General features: G+C 35.7%; 1 protein-coding gene across 1 annotated transcript in view; it reads left to right on the top strand.

Moving 5' to 3' along the window:
• The window catches only part of PCDH15 (protocadherin related 15), a 1,588,775-nt gene that overhangs the window by 180,448 nt on the left and 1,387,290 nt on the right, over window positions 1-21,037 (top strand). Inside the window, exon 6 of the mRNA XM_053692906.1 lies at window positions 20,616-20,793. Within this exon, the coding sequence (XP_053548881.1) occupies window positions 20,616-20,793 (178 nt within the window). The remainder of the gene's footprint in view (window positions 1-20,615; window positions 20,794-21,037) is intronic.

Raw genomic sequence — 21,037 nt, 5'->3', positions numbered from 1 at the left:
TTACACGAGTCGTCGACTGGTGCAAACACAGCGCGAACAAAGAATGGATTCAATTAGAACAAACACTTTCGGACACACATTATCTATGCGGGAACTGCTGGATCCCCAAAACCCAACGGACACTACTAAGCACAACCCCCAGATTAGTACATGAAACTCTTAAGCAATGGGACAAAATACTCCTGAAACACCCCAAAATCTCCACTCCATGCTCTCCCCTGACACCAATTAGCAAAAATACGCCATTCTCGTCCTAAATAAGTATAGAGGCCGCAACTCAGCCCACTCCTTCTATTCAAAGCTCAATCCCACACCACCTTCTATATAAAGACAAAGGGATCCAACCACAACAGGTAATATGCAATACCCTGGGCACATACTTCCAAAACTGGTACACCTATATACAATTGAAACACTATTTAACTACACACCCCTTCAAATCCCAGCTACAAAGGCCCCTTTCTCAATTTGAGGCAATATGCTACCACCCCACCCACAAAAAGGAATATTATCAATAACATACAGAATACTATCACAAGCAGCTCACCTGACACCCCCAACGTATGTAGCTAGGTGGGAGTCAGATTTCGAAACCACCCTAGACCCATCTGAGTGGGCAATCATATATCAACAAATGACAAAAGCCTCCTCATCCATCTCGACACTAGAGATGAATCTCAAACTATTGAGCCGATGGTACTACACTCCTGTTAGATTGCACCACTTATTTCCCGGCACAACAACCACATGCTGGAGGGAATGCGGGGAAATAGCAACTTTTGCACATATATAGTGGACATGCCCGAAAGCCACCTCTTTTTGGCGCTCTCTCAAACCAGAAATTGAAAAAGCTCTGGGCATCTCTCTCCCACTCACACCCTGGGTCTTTCTCTTCAACAAATTCCCTAAAATCCCCTGCAAATTAAAACAGGCACTCCTCACTGTCATGATAAACTCTGCAAAAAGGCTTATCCCACTCAATTGTAAAAAAATAGACCTACCACCTCTGGCCGTATGGAAAGCCAAAGTCACCCACTACCTCCAACTAGAGAAATACCACTATATCTGTACCAAACGAACAGAAGAATTCCAAAATATAACCTTCTTATGGGAAGAATACCTACACTGCCTATAGTAACATACCCTCCCCCCCTCCACCTTATCCCTCCTACACACTTCAAGAAACTAGACCACACAACGAGAACCACACCCCAGACACTCGTAACCTCACTCCACGTAATAAACAGGTACAGTAGGGTCAGCTCACAAAAGAAATGAATGCGCCAGCGTCACCCCACTTTTAGCCACCTACTACTTCCAGGCATTGACAGATTGGTGCTCCAGACCTAATTCATATAGAATCACTGATTTCGAGTTATAAAGGCATGTAAATAATTATTGCAAAGGTAAACGTATAATTGTAACAAAGCTCCATTTTTATCTCTTTCTGTAACAAAAAATGCTGATCTAAATGCTCTTCTTCTGTTTTATCTATGTATACCTTGGAAAATTCTCAATAAAGCATTTAAAAAAAAAAAAAAAAAAAAAAAAAGTGCACGCTGCCCAATGCTTTCTAGAAAGCCAAAGAGCAAATTCAAAAACCTGTAAATGTTGAAAATAAAATAGCTGATGTTGGCAACCAGATGTTTAGTGTTCCTTTAAAGGGAGAGTGTGCTGTAAAGCGGGTTCTCCTTTATGTGTTAACAATTACTTTTTATACCAGCAGCAAGATATAAAATGTATGATAAATTGCTGTTAGGTTTCAAGAAGGAGCTGGATTTTGGTGAGTACAACATTTGATGTTAGTTAGGGCTTTTTTGAGGTGAGTTTTTTTAATTTTAAGAATACGCTTTTTTATTTTAACTTTTCTTTTTTAATATAGTTTTTTTTTAGGTAGATTTTATTATTTTCAAGTTTGGAGGTTCCTTCTATTGTAGGGGGGATTTTGCTAAATGTTTTTATTGTTTTAGAGATTAATTATCTTTAGGGCAATGCCCTACAAACGGCCCTTTTAAGGGCTATTTTAATTTATTTTAGTGTTAGGGTTTTTTTTATTTTATAGTAGCTTAGATTATTTTTTTTTCATGTAATTAAGGGGGTTTAGTTTAAAGGGGGGGTAGGTGTTATAGATAGGTATATCTATAACACCTAAGTGTAGTGTAGTTATAGATTGTGTTGGGAGGTGGTGGTTTGGGTTTTAATCACCTAAACACCCCCATACCTATATGGGGGTTGATTAGATGATTATTGATGTTTAGCATTTAGTAGTCTTTAATCACCTAACCACCCCCTACAGGAACGGTGGTTGATTAGGTGATAATTGATGTTTAGCATTTAGTAGGCCTTACTCACCTAACCACCCCCAAATAACTGTATGGGGGTTGATTAGGTAATCATTGATGTTTAGCATTTAGTAGTCCTTAATCTTCTAACCACCCCCTCATACCTGTATGGGGGTTGATTTGGTGATTGGACTAGGGCAGCTTAGGGAATAATAGTGCATTTATCTACAATGTTTAAAACTATTAAGCATTCTTATGTATGATGCATATTCTTTTAACTGTTGTGTATAAATAACATGTATTCATTTTTCCTTGTTGTGTTTTATATTGGTAACATAAATATATTTTTAAAATGTATATTTATGTTACAAAAGACATTAGTATTAGAATTGTATTATTACATAACAGGCATGCAGTTATGTAATATTATAATTATATTGCAACTGTCTTTTATAGCATAAATATATATTTTAAAAATATATTTATATTTGAAATAATAAACACATCAAGCAAGAATATCTACATTTTAATGTATATCCAATACTTAAGCTATTATGCATTATACATGACCTTGCCTTTTATTTCAAACATTGTAGATATAATGTAGTCAGGCCTTGCATTGATATTCAATATTTTAAATGTTATGCATGTATATTGCATAGTGTTTTAAGTATTGCATATACATTAAAATGTATTTATGTTTGCTTGTTGTGCTTATTAGTGATTCCATAGAAATAAATGTTAAATATATATTTATGTTATAGTAGTCAGTAGCATTAGATTATTTGTTACATAACAGTGATTCAGTTATGTATAACTATAATTTTAATTGCATTGTCTTTAACATCAAATAATAAACACAACAAGCATTAATTATTAATTACATTTTAAAGTATATGTAAATATTTAAACATTATGCATTCTACACAACAATGCATCTTTTTAAATATTGAATATTTATATGTAGGTCCTTAGCTTCTACAGTTAGTCTTAGGTTATGGCAGTTTAGGGGTCAATGTTTAAATTATATGCATAGTCATGTACTATGCATATTGTTTAAAGTATTGTATACATCTATAGAGTAAAAGGTATTCAATGATGCTTTCTATTATTTTAAACATAAACATATATTTTCAAATATATTTTTTATGTTTAAAATAATAGCAAGCAATAATAAATCCCTTTTAAGATGTCTATAATACTTTAAATAATCTATAATTAATATTTTGTCAAGGAAATGTGGTAAATGCAGAAGGGATGTCAAAACCTTGCCGGTCTAGCCGTCCTCCTGGAGCTGAGCGTTGGACTAGATTTGAGCCCGGTCCAGAGCTTCTTAAAATGGGTGCTATCTTCTGGGAGGAATGGGGGACACTTGAATTCCTGTCCCCTGTTCTCCCCAGAAGGTAGCACCAACAGACAAGTGATATTCCTAGGTGCATCATGAAATTTCGACAACATACTAAAAGGGCCACTTGATCCCCTGCACTCTGCTCAATTGGCACCCCATTAAGATACTCAGTTCCAGTAGCCCAGCTAGGCTGCAAGGTTTTGCCAGCCCTTCTGCGTTTACCAGTACCACATCTCCTTGACAAAATATGCATTGTCATGTACAATGTAGATTATTTAAAGTATTGCAGATATCTTAAGAAGGATTTATTGCTGCTTGCTATTGTCAGCAAAGTTTTTCCAGCAGTCTATGCTGGCATTTTAGCGCATTTCTGTGACACAACATTTAACCCCTTAATGACCACAGCACTTTTCCATTTTCTGTCCGTTTGGGACCAAGGCTATTTTTACATTTCTGCAGTGTTTGTGTTTAGCTGTAATTTTCCTCTTACTCATTTACTGTACCCACACATATTATATACCGTTTTTCTCGCCATTAAATGGACTTTCTAAAGATACCATTATTTTCATCATATCTTATAATTTACTATAAAAAAATTATAAAATATGAGGAAAAATTAAAAAAAATAAACACTTTTTCTAACTTTGACCCCCAAAATCTGTTACATATCTATAACAAAAACAATGGGGCTCTACTATATCTAAGTAGTGTGTCCAGAAATAAGGTGCGCCTAATTTATGCTATTTCAAAAAAGTGATAATATGGATAGATCCTAAGTTTTATATCTTACAAAAAATAAACAATATGAACTGTATAATTATAAATACAAATACATAACAATAGTCACCACAGTCATATGGTTAGGAAATATACATCCATAGATGCAAGTGAAAGTCCCAATATAGAGTGATGTCCAATCTGGAAATGATGTCCCAAACGATAGCTGCTCTCTCCAAAGATGTTGAAAAAGAGATGACTGCGTTCTGTATAGAAACAAAAAAAGAAGAGGCGCTCTGGTGCAGATGATCCTTGGCTACAAATGATTCTAAACTAACAGTTCAGAGTAATACTCACAAAGATGTTTGCACATGCAGTGCAATAACAGGTGAGCCGAAGCTTCAGAGCCGCTCGGCTGACTCGCTAGAGGGTGAAATCAGCTGTTCACTGGGTAATCACTTCACCAACGATGTGGGGAAAAAAGATACCTATGACATAAAATATAGATACCGCCCTTGGTGCAGATTATCCCAGACACAGAATGCACATACAACAGATGTCGAGAAGTTATACTCACAAACGGAGTTGCACAAGCAGTGCAATATCAGGCGTGCCGAATCTTAAAGAGCCGTTCGGCTGACTCCCTGAGGCCTGTACAGCTGCTCCTGGATCGTTGGAGGAGTGGTAGAAAATAAAGGTGGATATGCCGATAGAGGTTAATCCAAGCAAGGGATCAATAAGGCAAATAGAACAATTCACCAGCAAGGTAGACAAAATAAAAGTATTTATTAAAAATATAAAAATTACTTAGCAACGCGTTTCTCGGCTAACATGCCGTTTCATCAGGCTACAAGGATCATCTGCACCAGAGCGCCTCTTCTTTTTTTGTTTCTATACAGAACGCAGTCATCACATATCTATAACCACCAAAAAACACCTATGCTAAATAGTTTCTAAATTTTGTCCTGAGTTTTGAAATACCCAATGTTTACATGTTCTTTGCTTTTTTTTCCAAGTTATAGGGCCATAAATACAAGTAGCACTTTGCTATTTCCAAACCATTTTTTTTTTCAAAATTAGCGCTAGTTACATTAGAACACTGATATCTTTTAGGAATCTCTGAATATTCATTGACATGTATATATTTTTTTTTAGTAGACAACCCAAAGTATTGATCTAGGCCCATTTTGGTATATTTCATGCCACCATTTCACCGCCAAATGCGATCAAATAAAAAAAATCGTTCACTTTTTCACAAATTTTTTCACAAACTTTAGGTTTCTCACTGAAATTATTTACAAACAGCTTGTATAATTATGGCACAAATGGTTGTAAATTCTTCTCTGGGATCCCCTTTGTTCATAAATAGCAGACTTATATGGCTTTGGTGTTGCTTTTTGGTAATTAGAATGCCACTAAATGCCACTGGGCACCACACGTGTATTATGCCCAGCAGTGTAGGGGTTAATTAGGGAGCATGTAGGGAGCTTTTTGGGGTAATTTTAGCTTTAGTGTAGTGTAGTAGACAACCCCAAGTATTGATCTAGGCCCATTTTGGTATATTTCATGCCACCATTTCACCGCCAAATGCGATCAAATAAAAAAAAAAAAGTTACATTTTTCACAATTTTAGGTTTCTCACTGAAATCATTTACAAACAGCTTGTGCAGTTATGGCACAAATGGTTGTAAATGCTTCTCTGGGATCCCCTTTGTTCAGAAATAGCAGACATATATGGCTTTGGCATTGCTTTTTGGTATTTAGAAGGCCGCTAAATGCCGCTGCGCATCACACGTGTATTATGGCTAGCAGTGAAGGGGTTAATTAGGTAGCTTGTAGGGAGCTTGCAGGGTTAATATTAGATTTACTGTAGAGCTCAGCCTCCCACCTGAAACATCAGACCCCCTGATCCCTCCCAAACAGCTCTCTTCCCTCCCCCACCCCACAATTGTCCCCGCCATCTTAAGTACTGGCAGAAACTCGGCCAGTACTAAAATAAAAGGTATTTGGCCCTTTTTTTAAAAAAAAAAAGAAGAAGCATATTTACATATGCTGATGTGTACGATCCCCCCTTAGACCCCAACCTCACTGATCCCCCCTAAACAGCTCTATAACCCTCCCACTCTAACTTAATGGGCGCCATCTTGGGTACTGGCAGCTGTCTGCCAGTACCCAGTTTAGAAGAAAAAATTGTTTTTTTTTTTACATTTATTAAAACGTTTCTGTAGTGTAGCTTCCCCCCACACAAAACCAACCCCCCACCCCTCCATGATCACTTTTTGTGCTTTTGCACAAACAAGATTAGGCCACATTTATTACAACATTTTCCGTAGTGTAGCGGTTCCCACCCGCTCCCGCCCCGTGCACGCGCCCGCCCGCCACCCTCCGTGCACGCGCGCGCCCGTGCGCGCCCCGACGATCCCGCCCCCAATCCCGCCCCCCTTGACGTCATGCGGCACACCGATGGCCGCCCACCCGCCTTCCAAGTCGGCTCCCACCCACCAACGAAACCGGCCATCGATGTCCGGTGCAGAGAGGGCCACAGAGTGGCTCTCTCTGCATCGGATGGCCATGTGAGGTTATTGCAGGATGCCTCCATATCGAGGCATCACTGCAATAACCGGAAAGCAGCTGGAAGCAAGCAGGATCGCTTCCAGCTGCTTTCCACACCGAGGACGTGCAGCGTACGTCCTCAGGCGTTAACTGCCTTTTTTTTGAGGACGTACCCTGCACGTCCTCGGTCATTAAGGGGTTAAACATTGATTATAATTTTAGCGACATAGCTACTATAGTTATAATGGGGAGGTTTACTATTTAGTATAGTTTATTAGAGTGAAGTATTTTTCTTACAGTAGGCAGTATGCCGGATTTATATTGGGCATTCCCGGGAAATGTAAATTAGACATTATGTAATTATAGGCAGTATTAGGGAATTAGCGGGGCGTTCTAGGGGAGTGTAGGTTAGCTCTGATGTAGGTGTTCAGGGGGAGTTAGAAGGGCATGCTAGTTGGAGTAGACTGCACTTTGATTCAGACACATCGACATCTGATCAATAAGTTTTAATCAGCGAAATACAGGTTGCGAGGAGGGCAGCGGCCATGTTTGTCTCACCAGCTATAAGCTGGCGAGACTATATCACCTGAGGTAGTTAGATTAGGTGTATTAAAACTTAGGTCCCACAGGCAATATTTGGAGTGTGCCTGCATGGAAACTATTTTTAATTTCAGTGAGTGCACTGCTCAGCCATGCCCATTTTCTTTGTAAAGCTTGACAGACCGATGGACTGCAAGGCCGACAAGGCCAGTAAGGCAGTTTCTTGTTGATGTTTTGAATTTTGGGGTCTTAGGGAGAATGTTTGAATATGACCATTTTATCTTTCATACACCCCACTGAGAGTGTAATTTCTTCTCTTGGCTATGTTTACACATTTTTTCTATAGCCAGTACTTTAGTACTAAAATTTCCACTATACCACAGGCTAAAGAAGCTATTTTAAATTCCAAAAAAAATAGGAAAATGAGCTGTTTGTAAACAATTTAATACAATCCAACAAGTCAAATGGGGTATTGAGAACAAATTAAATTTAAAAGGGAGATTTTACAGTACACTGTCCCTTTAAGTAAATCCCCAAATATTGTAAATTTAGTGTGAAACGGTAGTCCTAGAGAAGTGCAATATCTACCAAAAAATTAGATTAAAGATTAAAGTTCTAATCAACAGACTGTTGATCAGGTGCTTCAATCAACCTGTCTCAACTGAAGTCTTGTACACGGCTAATCAGCTAACGTATAACTTTTATTAAATGGGTTTTTTTTTAACTTTTTTTCTCCTTAGGAAAAGCAACAGTAAGGAAGCATCTATATACTGGAGAATAGATTATCTAGAGACAATTAACAATCTAATATGGGTTGAAAAGCTGAAGTAGCTCCAAATTAGATTAAATACAAAAAATAAAAACATGAACTCTAAACTACAATAACATATATCAAATAAAGGTCCCTAAATATAGAGTGCCCACGATCTAATTAAAGGGATGTGAAATTCAAAGATAAACTTTCATAGCTCATATAGAGCATGCAAACTTAAGACTTTTTCATTTATTTCTGTTAGCAAATTTACTTCATTCTCTTAGGCTTAGACACAGCAATTGACTACCGGGAGCTAGCTTGTGATTGGTGGCTACACACATATGCCACTTGTCATTGATTCATCAGAAGGGTTTTTCAGCTAGGTCATAGTAGTTAGTTCATTGCTGTTCTGGTGTTTACTAAATTCTCTTGCTATCCTTTGTTGTAACACATACCTAGGTAGGCTCAGGAGCAGCAGTGCACTACTGAGAACTAGCTTGTGATCGGTGAATGCACTAATGCATCTTATCATTGGCTAATCAGATGTGTTCAGCTAGGTCCTAGTAGTGCATTGTTCTTCTCCAGATGAATTTTACTCTGTGTTTAACCACTTTTTAGTAGTTGAACACATATTTATATTCAAACAATAAAGCAAGAACACCCATTTTGTTTTATCAGTCTTGTACATTTGGTGTTTGGATTTTGTCAATGGAATTCAACAAGGCAGAATTTTTCAGGTTTTTTTTTTTTTTTGGATGGTAACATTTTTACGCTTTAGGCGTATTAACAGCAAAAGCATTTTAGGATTGTGATCACTAGGAAAGCTCATTGGCAGAAATGGTTGTATACTTAGAAGAGCAAGGTTGAAATCACTGAAAAAGTCCACTGTCAGAAATGGTTTTATACTGAAAAGAAGTGCACAATTCTGATCACTGGAAAAGCCCACTGGCAGAAATGGTTGTGTACTGAAAAGAAGTGCACGATTGTGATAACTGGAAAAGCCCACTGGCAGAAATGGTTGTGTAGTGAAAAGAAGTGCACAATTGTGTTAACTGGAAAAGCCCACTGGCAGAAATGGTTGTGTAGTGAAAAGAAGTGCACGATTGTGTTAACTGGAAAAGCCCACTGGCAGAAATCGTTGTGTACTGAAAAGAAGTGCACAATTGTGATAAATGGAAAAGCCCACTGGCAGAAATGGTTGTATAGTGAAAAGAAGCGCACGATTGTAATCACTGGAAATGCCCACTGGCAGGAATGGTTGTATACTGAAAAGAAGCGCAAGATTGTAATCAACCAGTGAAATTATATTGAAACTAACATGACATGCATGTTTGTGCATAGCTAACTCTCAAGTCTTAATTTGCTAATAGGGAAAGTGCTTACAACAACCCAGTTGGGGGAGAGAGACGTGTGTCTACAAACATGGGATAAAAAAGTGCCTTTATTTAGTTACTTGGGAAATATCAGTGGTTGTGCAGCGTACTGAAAACAGCATTGTTCAGGACAGGACCATTTTAGAAATAGGGACATTTTAGTTTAAAGGAACATGAAACCCAAAATGTTTCTTTCATGATTCAGATAGAGCATGTCATTCTAAACAACTTTAAAATGAACTTCGACTTTCAATTTTGCTTTGTTTTCTATGGTATCCTTTTTTGAAGGACCAGACATTAACTACTGGGAGCTAGCTAAACAAGTAAGCCCATGACAAGAGGCATATATATGCAGCCACCAATCAGCAGCTAGCTCCCAGTAGTGCTTTGCTGCTCCTGAGCCTACCTCTGTATTCTTTTAAACAAAGGATAGCAAGAGAACAAAGCAAATTAGATTGTAAAAGTAAACTGGAATGTTGTTTAAAATCACATGCTCTATGTGAATCTTGAAAGATACATTTTGGTTTTCATATTCCTTTAATATCCATTTTAAAAAAAATAGCTGCATATGAGATACTACAGCTCCCTCTATACTGCTGCTTAGTGATTGTTTAGTGGTCATGTCTATTACAAAAGAGAATGTGAAACCCCTAAATCCTGTATCTCTCTCCTAAGAAATACATGGGAAAAAAAATCTCAGAATTACCAAGGAAACGTTTGAGTAAACCTATAATATAAGAAACCCCTTATAAAAGAAAATAGGTTTCTGTCTGAAAAAAAAAAAGGATATATTTTTTTCATGTGCACAAAATGTTATTTTCCATACTTTTGGGAGACATGCACTCGAATCCTATAAAAGCACTAACATTTTTACTTCACAATCTTGTATATGAAGAGTCATATACTTTATATTTTATTGCTGTCATCTAACAGTTATCATCTCACTTAAACAGCAGATATCATCCTCTTTTCTCAATCCTTTTCCGTTTCAGTGGAAATTACTTTAAAAAAAGAAGCTTTTTTTAGAATGAGAAAGTTTTCAGAAGAGGAACATTGTATCTATCTGAAATTGCTTTAGGAGTTCAGTACATGTGGCTAAATGTGTTGTTTTTTTGGTGGAAGTACATTTATTTTTGGTCAAGAAGTTTCAAATAATTTCAAAAAGCTTATTTAAAAACTATTTTATTTATTATGTATTTATAAATTGCATTAAAAAATAGCGAGTTAAAGGTACAGTAAATAAATTTATAGTACATAAAAAATTTCAGCAATTATTTAATTGCAAAAAGATAGGCAGACATTTGTTTTTGCTATTATAATTTATATTGCTTTGCTATCCAGGGATAAACCATTTGAAAAACATCTTGAGTCAAGGGAAATTAAATCCAAAAATATGTTTTTTTTTTATGATTCAGACAGAGTTTAAACCACTTTACAGTGTACTTCTGTTATCTCGTTTGCTTCATTCTCTTTGTATCCTTTGCTGAAAAGCATGCCTAGCTAGGCATATAATTATTGGCTCACCCAATGTGTTTAGGAAGATACTAGTAATGCATTGCAGCTCCTTTAATAAAGAATTCAAAGACAGTAAAAGAAATATGTTATTTAATGTAAATTGGAAAGCTCTTAAAATCTGATTGATGAAAGAAAAAAACATTGTCAATTTTGTAAATTGATTATATTGGGTTAGAAAAATATCACCGTAATTTACTAGCAAGTTACTAGTCAAGAATGAAAATTATAATAGGCTACGGAATGCTAAAGGAATACAAATTTGAAGCCCTGGATATTTGTTAAAGGGGCAGTCTACTCTAAAATGTGTATTGTTTAAAAAGATAGATAACACCTTTACTACCAATTCCCCAGCTTTGTGCACAATTAACATTTTTTATATGAATACAATATTTTTTTATATTAATACATTTATAATACATTTATCTAAACCGCTAAATTGTTGCCTGTTTCTAAGCCCCTGCAGGTAGCCTTAAAGGGACACTGAACCCAATTTTTTTCTTTTGTAATTCAGAAAGAGCATGCAATTTTAAGCAACTTTCTAATTTACTCCTATTATCAATTTTTCTTCGTTCTCTTGCTATCCTTATTTGAAAAAAAGGCATCTAAGCTTTTTTTTTTTGTTTCAGCACTCTGGACAGCACTTTTTTATTGGTGGATGAATTTATCCACCAATCAGCAAGGACAACCCAGGTTGTTCACCAAATATGGGCCGGCATCTAAACTTACATTCTTGCATTTCAAATAAAGATACCAAGAGAATGAAGAAAATTTGAAAATAGTAGTAAATTCGAAATTTGCTTAAAATTTCCTGCTCAATCTGAATCACGAAATAAATTTTTTGGGTACAGTGTACCTTTAATCTCTGTACAGTTTTAAAGCTTGTAACAGCAAGACACTACTAAGTTCATGAGAGCCATATATATTGTGCTCATTCCAGTGGAGTTATTTATGACTCAGCACTAATTGGCTAAAATGCAAGTCTGTTAATAGCACTGAGATAAGGGGCAGTCTACCGAGGCTTAGATACAAGGTAATCACAGAGGTAAAATGTATATTAATATTACTGTGTTGGCTGTGCAAAACTGGGGAATGGGTAATACAGGGACTATCTATCTTTCTAAGCAGTTATAATTCTGGAGTAGATTGTCTTTTTAACCAATAAACCTTGTTTATTTTGGGATGTGTTGCATTTTTTTTTTTTTGTTCTTGTAAAATATTGGATATTTGCCAAACATTCACTTTAATTTGTGTGAAGACAAAAATGGTTAATTTTCCCTATTCAAATGTATTGTTTGAACTACAATTGCTATATCTCAAAAACTTAAATGTAAATCTGGGAGAATCAATATTCAGAGATAATTAATGCATACTATATTTGTATATTCAAAATGTTACATTTGATAGTTGAATGTTAATATTAGATATTTGAACATTTTATTCAATTAGAATGTTAACACATGGGTGAGCCATTCACATGAGACATATATATGCAGCCACCAATCAGCAGCTCTTGAGCCTATCTAGATATTCTTTTCAACAAAGGATACCAAGAGGACGAAACAAATTAGTTGATAGAAACAAATTGGATAGCTGTTTAAAATTGCATTCTTTCTCTGAATCACAAAAGATAAAAATTGAGTTTCATGTCCCTTTAACATAATGTCACAGATGTATGCTATACAATAAACAAGAGGTTTTAAACAGCTCAGATACCTACATTTTCATGTAGAAGTTAAACTGCAAAAATGAAAACTCTCATTATGGCTGGTTATTTTTTAGTATCACTTTGTTTCTTCCAGATCTCATAGACTGCACATAACAAACCTTATTTTATTTAAAAAACAACAAAAAATACTTGAAAGTTTGCCTTTTTAATTTAGCAAAAATAAAGTAAACTCTTTGCTAAGACAGCAATTTGTTTTTACAGTGGAAGCAATACATTAAAGATAATGTATCACTTCAAAGCCTCCTCAGTAGCCTGTAAAATATATTGACAATAGCAAGGTGCACTTAACAGTCATTAATATCTAAGAGCCAAATGCCAAGTTGCCATTAATTGATATATTATTCATTAAATTGTTTTTTAAGTCCTAATAACTGACATAGAACCTGACCCCAGTTGTAAGAACTGTTTACATCATCATCGTCTAACTATATTTCACATCTCTTTGACACAAGATATGCATTTAATAACTCAAAACATCTAACAGGCTGAAACAGATCCTTCGTCTCTGATTGTTGTATTCTAACACCCACACAAACACAATATGATTTTGCTGTGGTTAGGATCAGAAATGTTTTGAAATAGATAACTATTACAATTTATTGAATCTAATATGAATCTATTTAATTTGCAAGGCATCCAGGGAGCTTTTAAACTGCTATAAAATAATGTTTCAGAAAAAAATGCTTCCAAATACTTTTTCAATATTTAAAAAAAAAAAGAGTACAAAATAAAAAAGAGCTTATAGGGACTTAGCAGTAAAAATTAAACTTTAGGATTTTAATAAAAAAAATATACCAAATTTACGTTTGTTGTGAAATGTTTCCTCTTTATGTTGATCTCTGTGGTAAAGGCATACTGATGTAGGCTCAGGATCATGTATGTGTCTTGAGTGCTATGTCCCTACATTAGTGCATGTAGCAATTTTAAACAAGCAGCTTGTAGCTAAAACTTTAATTTCAGCCACTCAATGGCAAAACTCTATAATAAACTAAGCTATAAGGACAGCTGTATAGCTAGAAGCACGGTTTAATAAAGAAGACTGTTTGAAAATACATTTAGCATCACAATTTATGTGAGTAGTAAGAGAAGGCAGTTCTTTGGGTGTCCCCTGCTTTCACTCAGCCTGCTGCAACTACCTCTACAGGTTGCTATGCATACTGCTCCCATATTGTGCTCAAGACAAATGCATGACCCTGAGCCTACTTCTTTATGCTCTCATTTTAGGGGTCAAATTTAAACCAAGCAGAGAAAGAGATAAGTTTGTCAAAAAAGTAAAGTGAAATGCATTTTTTTTTCATTCTGTATCTAAATTGTAATAAATTGTAAAAGTTGAATTTTAATTTCCCTTTTCCTTTAAGAAATCGTAAGATTGTTTGCATGTTGTTGTTTTTTTTTTTTTTTGCATTTCTCAATGGCAACTTAAATTACTTCAATAATGCCCTGATTTCTATAGAATACACCCTATCCACTAACCTGCACAGCTATGTTCACGATTGCTCAATAGACTGTACTTAGGAGCATTAGAGATGTAAATCTTGCCTATATGAATATGGCCAACAATGATATATACATTCACTTTTTCATTACATTTAATGGAATTTAAAGCTACAAATTAGTTCTATATCAGAAAACAACAAAACATAGTGCTGAATCCTCTAACAATCAAATTGTTATTGCCAAAAAAGGTGCTTACTAATAAAAACCAAAACATATTTCCATTCACACTAAAATCTATTATTTATTGATGAAACAGTCATTCAACACACACTTTAAAAACACTTAAACTATAGCTGTTCCTAATATTTTAAATCTTAATTAAAAAAAATCGTATGTGGGTTAATATTAACATTATATTGTAAAATAAGCCAAACATTTGCTATATGTAAATAAACTAAGCTCCTAAAATCCCGGAGCTATAATTAATATTAGCATTACTTATGCAAACAGTGCTTTGAAAAGATTCTAATTAAAGAGAACCATTTTAGGTAATATACCACACATATTGGATTTAGGAACATCAAAAAAATGGTTATAGCAAGCTGTTAAAAAGAGAGACAACAATCTCAGCTCAGACACCTAACGCGCATTTCACAATAGCACTTCCGTGACAGCCATTAACCAACCACAAAATGCATATATACTGAGCACTTTTGCACATGCTCAGTAAGAGCTGAAGCCTTAGAAAGTGTGCATATAAATAAAAAGCTCTATCTAAATCGTGAAACTTTAATTTTAACTTAAGTGGCCCTTTAGGTACATTTGTCAAACTTTTATCCTGGTGAGTCTGAAAGTAGATCACAATGCAAATCTGATGCTGCTGCGTGCGTTGATTTGCGTTATAGTGAATTGCTTGAGAGGGGCTTGCAGTTGTAGGATTTTGAGTAACGCTCCACGGAGGTCCCTTATCTACCTACCTTTACTTAAAGTCTCAAGGGACATAGTTTCTCCAGGCATTAGTCAAAGGTATCTACCTTAAAGGGACACTCAAGTTCAAATTAACTTTTATGATTCAGAAAGAGCATGCAGTTTTAAGAAACTTTCCAATTAACTTCCATTATCAAATTTTGCCCAGTTTTTTTAAATTCACACTTTCTGGGGAACAAGATCCTACTGATCATGTACACAAGCTCACAGGGTATACATATACAAGTCTATGATTGGCTGATGTCTGTCACATGATTCAGGGGGCCGGAAAATGGGAGAAAAAATAAATTTGACAGTTAAAAATCTACTGCCTATTTGAAATTCAGAGTAGGTGTTATTGCATTGTCTTTTTATTATGCACTTACTAATGATACTATTCTATTGTATAGAGTGGTCCTTTAAAGCCAGCATAATCTGCTCCCCCTATACCGCATGCGAATCTCTTGGTATACATGCTTGAGAAAATATTCAGAATCTATAAAATAAACTACCTGTGCTAAGCAGATAGAATCTTACAATGCTTTGTTCTACTGGCCTTAACATCTGAGGATGAACAAACTTGATTAACTTGTATTAAAACAAAGTTTATTTATACAGAGAAATGCAGTGTTTGGGGATTTGATCGAGCCATTGCAAAACACTGCAGACTTATTATATAAATATCAAATTGTTTATGCTAACAGCGGCCTGCTAGAGATTGCCACTGTGTTGCTTGGGAAAAATAACAAGAAGCGATAATGGGATTTCTTCTGTTTTGTTTTTTTGTAAAGAAAGTAAAGGAAAAGGAAAAACAAAGGAAATCATCTCTTTAAAATACTTTTATTGTTCCCTGATAAACACATTAGAAAATGATGAACCTTTTTTGTAAGAAAAATAATCTAAATGAAATGTTTGTTCATGCAGTATGATAGAATGTCTCATTTAACCACTTGGGTGCCAAAGATGGCAGCAAACTCTTTTATAGACAACATGTTGTGTTGTGCTTTTTAATCATAGCCCCGGTGATTTTTTGTCTCCAACTGGCGTGACCGGTTTTCCTATTTTCTTTCTTTCTTTCTTTCTTCTGTTAATTTGTTGTTAATTTGTTATAGTTAGTGGTATGATTTGCACTGATGATTCAATAAAGTTACTTTAACAATGTATAGGGATCTATATATATAAAAGACCTGCTTTACAGCCTATTGCTTTTTACATTTCGGTTGAAAACCTTGATGAGGGGGGTTTAGACAGTCCTTCAAGTCAGTTCTTCAAGGTTTTCAATAAACGGTCATCAGTTACTATTTGGCACTGACCCAACTGAAACCAATCTTTCTGTAGACTTGTATTAACTTGATTGGCTGCTAAATATTTGTCTTGAAACTGACTATATACTATTTAAAGAAAGTTTTAGCAGCTTTAGTGTATTACAATTCTGTTGAAACTGACGTTTAAACCAATTTAATGGTAATTTGAATTTAATAGTAGGGTTTGTGTACTGATTTAACATAATGATACACCTATATCTCTTATTTCTTATAATACCACCAAAATGTTGTATGTTTCTGATGATTAAAGAGGTTACATGGCATCTCCATTCTTGTTTTTGATAGTCTAGGGCAGTGTTTCCCAACCGCAGTCCTCAAGTACCCCCAACAGCCCTGGTTTTCATTATAGCTGAACCAGTGGATAGGTGAAGTAATCAGCTGATCAGTAACCAACCTGCTCTCATCCATCAGCTGATTATTTCACCTGTGCACTGGTTCAGCTCTAATGAAAACCAGGACTGTTTGGGGTACTTGAGGACCACGGTTGGGAAACACTGGTCTAGGGGGTTAACCCATAACTACTTCTATGTGTTACTGGCAATTAAATGGGTTAATTCATTACTCTTTTAATGTGACTGGCAACCAAGAGAGTTAAAACACTGCTTCTTCTGAGGGTTACAACCACTCATTGTTGCAACATCACTGCTCTTTATTTGTTTTAGAGGACAAGTCAAAATGTTGAGATAGGGCAATTTTAAACAACTTTCCAATTTACTCCCATTAGCAAAATATACACATTTTTTTATTTTTACACTTTTTGAGTCACCAGTTCCTACTAAGCATGTTTAAGAATTCACAGTATATACATTTATGTATTTGTGATTGGCTGATGGATGTCACATCATACAGGAGGAGTGGAAATAGACAAATTTGAAATTTGTTGAAAAAAAATCTAATACTCATTTGTAGTTTAGACTAAGGGACCGATTTGTCATCAGTCTGTCCGACATGATCTGCTCATGGTAAACTGCTTGTTCAATGCCACCCCCTGCAGATTCCAAACGGCCACTAGCAGGGGGTGTCAATCAGCCCGATTGTATAGTATCGGGCAGATTGATGTCCGCAGCCTCACAGCAGACGGACCAGTTATGAAGCAGCAGTTTTAAGACCACTACTTCATAACTGTTGTTTTCAGCTAGCCTGAAGGTTCGCTCGGAAACAGGGGCATCAAGCTCCATTCAGAGCTTGATAATTCGGCCCCTAAATGCTATTGTATTTTTATCGTGCATTTTTCAATTATGCAAATCTAATATATTTACTGGCCCTTTAACTGACTAATAAGGGGTAAAGTCTTATATTTTTGTATTTTACTAGTACTTAAAGGGTAAAATAATTGTTTTGTGTGTTTTGCTAGCGGCAAAATGAGGTTAAAAACACTGCTCAGGGTGTATGTTATTTGCAGACAGTGGAGTACAGGGACAATTTAGTTGTAAAAAAAATATATAGTAGGGTTGTGGTGAGGTCTTGGACAGAGGTTTGAGATGGACCATACAATTTACCCTTGGCTTAATGCCCCTGTTTTATTTGCAACACAGTAAAGCATCTGCTAGGGTGCTAGCCAGGAATGTTTGCAAAAATATGGATGGCATAAGATGAAACACTCATCTGTTCCTGGTGAGCCATTGCTTGATATATGATTTTTATCTTTATGGGTACCCAGTAGAATTAGGTTTTGTCAGTGCTTGAGGGAGAAAAAGTATCTTAAAAAAACATCTATCCATATCGAAAGTAAAGATAAAATGTTACAAGCTACTGAGTCATAGTTGTGTTTGAGATGGTAGTGTCAGTGTTGCATAAAGTGTCAACATATTTTGATAAGCTTTTTTGAGAGTGTTTGCACTGTAAACCGGGAAAAATTCTTAATATACTCTCTAATACAAGAGGGAATATTGAAACCTGTAGTCATTCTATAACAAATATTGTAGAATATTAAATACTAATCTCACAAATCCTTAATTAAATTATTTGCTCTCAGATTGGTATACAACATAAGTGTGCATTATTAAAAGATTAAAGACTGCCTGACTTTTCAAATTGATATCAGACTTTTCAATATAGGTAAATCTAACCATTTAAAGGAACATGAAGCCCAATTTTTTTTTCAGGATTCAGATAAAGCATGCAATTATAAACAATTTACTAGCATCATTATCTAGGTTCTCTTTGCATCCTTTGTTTAAAAGCAGAGTTGTAAGCTCGGGAGCGTGCATGTGTCTGTAGCACTATGGGGAGATTTATCAAGCTGAGGCGGACAGGGGCACAGATAGGCGCCCCTGTCCACCGCAGCTCGCCTCTGGCAGGCTGAATTTCCCTGGCGGGATTCAGCATTGCACACAAGTGCTATTTTGCGCTTGTGTACAATCCCGCCCCCTTACCGCGCACAGCTAATCACGCACGGGCAGGAGCTGTCAATCTCCCCGGTCGGACTATACTTTAGAGGTGGCGAAAGATTAGGTAAGCAGCGGTCTGATGACCGCTGCTTGTAAAATACGGCGTGCAGGTTCTCTTGTTCCAGACATGTGCAAGCTTCCTACCTATATATCTCTCCAACAAAGAATACCATAAGAATGATGCTAATTTGATGATAGAAGTTATATAGGACACCAATGATCTAAACCTCGCAATTTTAAACGTGCTTTTTCTCGCTGACCATCGCAGAGGCTTCCCTGGTCGAATATCGTAAAAAAAGTGGTGAGATGTCTCCTATTGGAAAGTAAATGAGCTCACTGGAAAGGGACACTTCGAACCGTGGAGCGAAGTTAGCAGTGAGCAGGGGACGCACTTTACAAATTAAATCCTGCAGCCAATATAAATCCCATAAGGCTGCGTTCTGCATAAAGCATATTACAATATCCTATTTTGTATGGATGTGTTTTTCTATTTGGGCTATAAGTATTTTCAGAATTTTGATAAAAACTAATTTTGGCGAGAAAAAACAGTGAGTACTGTAGTGCAAAAATCTTTACAGTATTGCACTGGGATTAGAGAGACATTTGTGCCTTGTATTTTGTACTTTTAAGTTTATTTTGCATATCCAGTGTACTTAAAGGGACATGAAACCCAAAATTTTTATTTCATGATTCAGATAAAAAATACAATTTCAAACAACTTTCCAATTTACTTCTATTATTTAATTTGCTTCCTTCTCTTGTTATCCTTTTACTGAAAGGTTTATCTAGGCAAGCTCTCAGGTGCAGCAGAGAACCTAGGTTCTAGATGTTGATTGGTGGATGCATGTATATATATATATATATATATATATATTTATATTGTGATTGTCTCACCCATGTGTTCAGTTAGAAACCATTAGTGCACTGCTGCTCCTTCAACAAATGATACCAAGAGAATGAAACAGATTAGATAATAGAAGTAAATTAGAAAGTTGTTTAAAATGGTATTCTCTATCTGAATCATGAAAGAAATGTTTTGGGTTTCATGTCCCTTTAAATTATGATTTACGCTGTGCATAGTTAATACAATTTATTCCTATGTAATCTACCTACAAATTTGACCTTTTTTATAAAAAACAATTTTTGATGAACAATATTGTTACGATTTTCGATGCACCATAACATTACAATTTTCCCCTGCTTATTTCTGTGTGAATGGTTTAATTATTTGTTTTGCATTTTTAGAATACAAATTTTATTGTGCACTTTTCATGCGAAAATACAGTATACGCCCCTTAGACAAGATACCCTGGCATTAGATCATTCCACCAGGGAAATAAAAATACTGGTAAGTGTTCTTTAATACTCTCGCCAGCCCAGAGACTTTTAGATCACTGGACACATAGGAACATAGGGAAAAAAATGGGTTTCATATTCCTTTAACTGTTTTAAATTGCATGAATAATGTTTCTTTCTCAATTGTAGGAAACTATTTGTTTGTGATAGGTTTAAATGTTGCACAGTATTTTAGCATCTGTTTAAGAATTTGTAATCGGTGACCTGTATCTCACAGTAATTATACTTCATGCCTCACCGAAGAAGGAATAAGCTAAAAAAAACAAGTATATATATATATATATATTTTCTTTGGTCTAGAGCAATATAATTTAATGCTCTTTCTCTGTGCAGGATCGTGCCCCTAATCCTAATGAACGGAAAACAAGTACGACTACTCTGACCGTTGATGTTTTGGATGGAGATGACCTTGGTCCCATGTTTCTTCCTTGCAACATTGTAGACAACACACGTGATTGTCGTCCTTTAGTGTACAGGGCAAGCCTACCAGAACTCATCAGCCCAGTAAGTAGTCAGAATTGATTTGTGGGTTAACTAGTGTGTGCGTGTTTCATTAAAGAGACATTAAACCCATTTTTTTTCTTTCATGATTCAGATAGAGAATACAATTTTAAACAACTTTCTTATTTACGTCTGTTATCTAATTTGCTTCATTCTCTTGATATGCCTTCCTGAAAAGCATATCTAGATATTCTCAGCAGCTTCTGATTGGTGTCTGCACATATTTGCCTCCTGTGATTGGCTCACACATGTGC

The sequence above is a fragment of the Bombina bombina genome, chromosome 9 (genome assembly GCF_027579735.1).
Source record: "Bombina bombina isolate aBomBom1 chromosome 9, aBomBom1.pri, whole genome shotgun sequence".
Classification (NCBI taxonomy): domain Eukaryota; kingdom Metazoa; phylum Chordata; class Amphibia; order Anura; family Bombinatoridae; genus Bombina; species Bombina bombina.
Note: the sequence above shows the minus strand (reverse complement) of the source record. Positions and strands in the feature narration are given on the sequence as shown.